This window comes from Octodon degus, unplaced genomic scaffold (assembly GCF_000260255.1).
Source record: "Octodon degus isolate 3935 unplaced genomic scaffold, OctDeg1.0 scaffold00035, whole genome shotgun sequence".
In the NCBI taxonomy this organism is placed as follows: domain Eukaryota; kingdom Metazoa; phylum Chordata; class Mammalia; order Rodentia; family Octodontidae; genus Octodon; species Octodon degus.
This window is the reverse complement of record NW_004524611.1, coordinates 6691707-6697346: the sequence shown is the minus strand read 5'-3', so window position 1 is coordinate 6697346 and position 5640 is coordinate 6691707. Positions and strand designations below refer to the sequence as shown.

Below are 5640 nucleotides of genomic sequence, written 5' to 3'. Positions count from 1 at the left end.
ATAGTGCTTTGCCACTTGATTTTATACTTAATTTATTTATTTATTTATTTTTTTATTTTTAATCATTTTTTTTTAGTTATTTATTTATTTTTATTTATTGTGTGTGTGTGTGGCCAGCTCAGCCCACCAGGGGGTGGGCTGGCTGGCATGTGGTGCTGGGGGATCGAACCGCGGTCCCTGTGCTTTGCCAAGCTTGTTTCAAGTAGGTGCTTTAGACCACTGAGCCATCTCTCCAGCCCCTATACTTAATTTAGCTCTGACATCTTTCTATGTCAGTACCTGTTGGCTAATGGGATTCTGTCATAAGGTACCCTTTTAGAAATGGCAAAATCACTTTTTCAAATCATTTGCACAAGTACGTGTTCATAATTTTAAAAGAAAATAGACAGAATCCTAAAACACAAACATTGAAACAATAACTGTGTCTTTCTACCAGTGTGGAACAGTTCGTTCTGTTTTTACAAAAAAAAAAACATTATGTGAGCAGAGAGATTAACTATAATCTCCATGTTTATATGGAATGTTCCATTTGTTAAGCCTATTTGAAAAGAATGTAATTTTAATTAATTAGATCACTTACACTTAACTAAGGGTACTACAAATACATATTATGAACAGTTACAGTACTATGTTTCTTAGCCTAGATTTTTATCTGAAAATTGGATAAATTATATAGCAAATAACCCAAAAGACCCAGAAATTTAAATTTTAGCTTAGTAACTAAAACACTGCTGTTCGTGGTTTTTTCTTCCACTTTCTAGCAAGGGCAAGTGAGTTTCGGTGCTGATTACTTCAAGTTCCTTCACATCACCTTAAAGGAAGGTATCAAAGAGAATATAACACGCTGCCTCTGGAGTTAGATTAAAGTATACATCTTTTTTTTTCTTTAAAAGTGATGACTACGTAGCCCAAAAGACATTTGTCAACTGCTTCACCATATTATTTACAGGTGACCAGATGGGGAGTAAAAATCACACGAGTATTTCTACCCAGAAGGTTGAAAGGCACCTGGCGGCCTTTCCTTGTTAATCTCTCTCTGCAGCGAGGTCTGACCCAACGCATTTATTCTGTCTTTCTGAGCCAGCGCTCACTAGGTCGCCAACCAGGGCAACGTGGTTGCTCCCTGATGTCTGAAGTTGAAGTTTCTCCTCTCTTATTTTCTTGAAATTCTTCAAACTGACTCCCATTCAGGTAGCTTCATGCTCCATGGGATTCCGGAAAATTCTGTCACCAATTCTTCTAGTTAGTGGTGGTGGTTCTGCAGCAGTCCTTATCAGAGACTCCCCAAGTGAGTGGCCGAAGTGAATATTGTTCATATTGTCTTGTCGCATCTCGGCCAACAGACGCTTACCTGGATGCCCCTTAGAGTGTTTTCCCGGAGGTCTTCACCCGGGTCCCCGCTGGTCATTCGTCCCGCCAGTGAAAGCACTTTGCTGCATCTCCTCACTTATAGCATGCGACGCCGCTTCCAAAAGTGGCTGCTTGTTAACTGGGTGGTCGGATTTCTTGGAGGGATTGTTGAACTTGGGAGATTCCTATCACAACTCACAACACTAAATTCACTTCAAACCTTAATGTTCCAGCCCCCACACAAAGAAGAGGTAGGAAAGTGTCACCCCATGACCACAAGGTTCCCACTTTTTCAGTATTCTACCGTGAGAGAAACACTGCACTTGGTCATTGATAGCTATGCAGCATTCCCTAACTCCCTGGAGCTGATGTGGCCCATTCTCTGCCCATTATGAATTGACTTAAAAAATTTTTATTAGTGCACAGTCACAGTACGTAGTGATTGCATTTGCCATGGGGATTTGGTTTATGCCCATAACACATTAATTAATGCTTCTTACTTCCTGTTCCTCTTCCTTAACTTCCCCTCCTTCCATTTCTAGATCTTTTTCCCATTTGCAAAAGATTTGTCTCCCTGATTCCTACTATCTGTCCTTTATTTTTCTCTTTGAATCATGAGAAATCTGAATTGTACATAGTTCTGAAATGACTTTAGCTGCCTTGTTCCCCATGGCGAGGTTCCTCAGGTCTGTAGCGTTGATGGTCTACAAGCCTGTCCAGTTCTTGAGTCTGCTTGAGTCTCTGGTAGTCTGTGTAAAAAAAAATGATTTCTGATTCTTAGGTAGTTTTCAATTTTGTATTGGCCATTTTGGACATCATGATTTCTAGGCTGCAAAGCACTGTTTTCAAAATAAAATCCATTGATGAGTCTACAACTTGGGGATTGTTTCCAGTGACTTCCATCTAAGCAGCCCACAAAGCTACATGTGCCAGAGGTGATGCTGAAATTACACCGCTACTAGGAAAATTAGCACTAGATTTTAATCTGTCGAACATTTCTACAGATTCTTCATCCATGTCAATGTCTTCAGGGACACACATTTTAGATCTTTAAAAACGACTGAAAGTCATTTTCTCTGGACAATAGGCCCCGTCCACCTTTTGGAACCAAGAGAGCTGGTAACACGTAGCTCCTGAGGGTTGCTCCCTGTGGAGGGTCAGGTCCCTGAGAGTTGGGCCAAGCCCCAGTTTGGAAATGCCAGGTAAAAAGGAAGTCCTCACTCTTTCCAACCCTGTCCTGGCTTGGGTCTAGATGTCCTCCCGGAGCCTTTGGGGCCATAGGTGGGGCTGTTACAGAGGTGGCTGGATCTAGATTGTGTGAAGCTGGAATTGATTCCTGGTGTAATGCTAGGCTTAGGGCAATAGGATTAACGGTGTGGCTGCTACCAACCCTGAGAAGCCTGCAGAAATTGTAAGGAATAGAGCGGGGATCACCCCTCTGCTTGCTTCACTACTCACCATGCTCTGCCCACCATGAGCTGTTTGGGGTCTGCAACGTCTGTCATGCTAGCCTGCCTTAGAGCCAGCCAGTTGGGGACTGAAACTTCTGCAGACTGTGAGCTGAATAAACCTTTCCACCCTTAACTTTGGCTGTGGAGTATTTCGTCTGAGCACTAAAGAAACGAAGACGCACCCGTGGTTGGAAAGTAGGCCAATGCACACGCGCATGCGCAGTGGGCATCTTGCGGTCCTTGACACGCCAGCGCGTCAGCGTGCTGTGTAGCTCGCAGCAGAGCTAAGCATCCGCCTTTCTGCTCCGGGTCTGTTTCCGTGCCCGTTTTGGCCCACGATGCCTCTTCCCTCCCGCCGCATCTCCTCTTGCTCCTCTATTGAGCTCCACTGTGTGCCCTTTTGTAGGTGCCGAGCCGATGCATTTCTAGCCTGGTGTTCAACTAACCTGAATCTCCGGGTCTTTCCAAGTCAGTCTATGCAATGCAGACCATCATAAATTCTCCGCCATCCAGGTTAAGTGGCTTCGCTTCAGGTGTCTTAATTCCAAGTCACGGGAAGCTGGGAAATTCTGCCTGCCTCAAACCCAGCATGCATGCTCCCTCTTATTTTATTTTTCATAGAAAGGATAGGAATGTCGTGTGCACCACATTTACATAATATATATAACACCTTGCGTCTCTCAGGGTGGATACTCTTACTGGTGGGTTACACTTATTGCAGTGCTTTTTTTTTTTTTTTTTTTCCTATTAATGTCTCCCCTTTCTGCTTGAAAAACTCTTACTTCATTTCTTGTAGCACAGAGCTGGTGGCGATGCGTTCTCTCAGCTTTTGTGTGGGAATGTCTTTATCTCTCATTACTTTCTAAAGGAATACCTTGGGAGCCAGGGAGATGGCTCAGTGGAATAAACGCTTCCCTGGCAAGCACAAGGGCCTGAGTTCAATCCCCGGTTCTACAAAAAAATAAAAAATAAAGGAATACCTTTGCTCTTTTCCAGAAGTACTATGAAAATTTCCATTTTCTCCTGGCCTGCAAGAAAATTAGAACACCCTAGTTAGTGTTGGGTCTTATTCTCTTGAGGCCTTCAGAATCCTCTTTACCTTTCAGAACTTGAGTGTACTGCATCTCAGGGCAGACTTGACTTTCCTGTGCTCGGATATTTGTATCCTTTTCTGTTTGTGGTGTTTTCTGTTATTCTTTCTTTGAATAAATTTTCTATCCCACCGGTTTGCTCAAGTCTCACTTGGATGTTAGTAATCCAAATAGCTGCTGATTAGATGCCGTGCCAAGTCTACCATAAGCATCTAAAATTCCTCTTTCTTCTTTGTTCTAATTTTCTCCACCACCTGTGCATTTTTAGTCCCATCTTTGTGATCATTAATTCTTTCTTCTCTTTGATCTACTCTTCTAGTGATGCCTTTTAGGGGATTTTAAATTTCCCTTAGTGTATCTTTCAGGTCAAGGATTAGTTTGGTTTTTAAAAGGGTTCCAAATAGCTGTATAAATATTCCTGCCAGATGAACTGCTTCCTGTGTCTTCGTGAAGCTCTCTGCGTTTCCTTAAAACAACCATTGAAATTCTTTATCTGAGAGCCTGCCCGCAGTGGTTACTATATGACCAGTTTCTGGTGCTTTATTTTTTTTTTCTGTCATTTGAAAAAATGGTTCCCTGCAGGTTCATGATGCTTCTCGGTGTGTAATGCGCTTGGGCCTTGCAGGGTGAAGTGTCGTCTGTGACCACACCACAGACAACACCTTCAAGGCTCCTGATCCGGACCGAAGAGTTGGATTAAGTCTCCTCATCTGGTTCTGTGCTTCTCTTTCCAGAAATTCTACGCAGCCTACTTATTTTCTCTGTGCCTGGAGTTACTTCTGCTCTTCTGACACTAGAGGGCAGCCTAAGCTCAGTTTATCATCCCCCCCCCCCCCCCCCCGTAGTTGATGTGTTGGTCACGTTGGAAAGCGGGACAGTGGTGGCAGTGGAGTGGTGGTGATGACGAAGATGTGTACACACAAAGGCAGTTTATCTCATAGACCACAGCACGAGACAAAGAAAGGCCCAGCATCAGGTGGAATCCTGTGGGGGCATGAAGCCACCAAAGGCCACACCCAAGGCCACCAGGGCAGCACTGCTGTACCACATCCTGAGCCACTACCTGTCATGGCCTGCGCATCACTGGGGCTGCCTACTGCTGAGGGGAACCCCTCGCCCAAGACTGCTACAGCCAGGTATGAGTGACGGCGGCTGGAAAGGAAGTCCCTTCTCCAGACTCTGGAGAAAAACTAAGAAGAGCAAAGAAAATATTTGCTAGCTAATACCCAGAATATATAAAGAACTCAAAGCTTAAGGACAAGAAGTTAAGGGACACGGTGCAATAATGAGTGAGTGTGTCACCCCCGGTGTAATGGCTACCACCAAGGTGAAGCACAACAACAAATGTGACAAGGAGGTGGAGAAAAAGGAATCCCTATTCGCTGTCGGTGGGAATCTAAGTTAGTTAGCACAGGCGCGTGGAGAACAGGGTAGACAGCGCCTGGTCCGGTGATCTCATCCTTGAATACGTCAAGGAAAAGGAAATGCGCCAGGTTCGCTAGAGCATTCCTCCCAGCGGCTACGGTACGGAATCAGTCGAGGTGCCCACCGCCAAATTATGCAGCCATCAAAAACCAGAACCCTGCCTTTGGCAGCAAAACGGTCAGAACTGGAGGGCTTTGGTTAAGCAAAGTGGGCTCGATGTAGAAATACAAACCTCGCTTGTTCTCGCTCATGTGGGGACCGAAAAGGAAAGTAGACCAGACTGCGGAATAGGGACAGCTGGGGATTGGGAAGGACACTGCCGG

General features: G+C 44.6%; 1 protein-coding gene across 1 annotated transcript in view; it reads left to right on the top strand.

Moving 5' to 3' along the window:
• The first annotated feature begins 957 nt into the window (after positions 1 to 957).
• Positions 958 to 5640, top strand: part of Sept14 (septin 14) — a 26361-nt gene continuing 21678 nt past the window's right edge. Inside the window, exon 1 of the mRNA XM_023714304.1 lies at positions 958 to 1011. Within this exon, the coding sequence (XP_023570072.1) occupies positions 958 to 1011 (54 nt within the window). The remainder of the gene's footprint in view (positions 1012 to 5640) is intronic.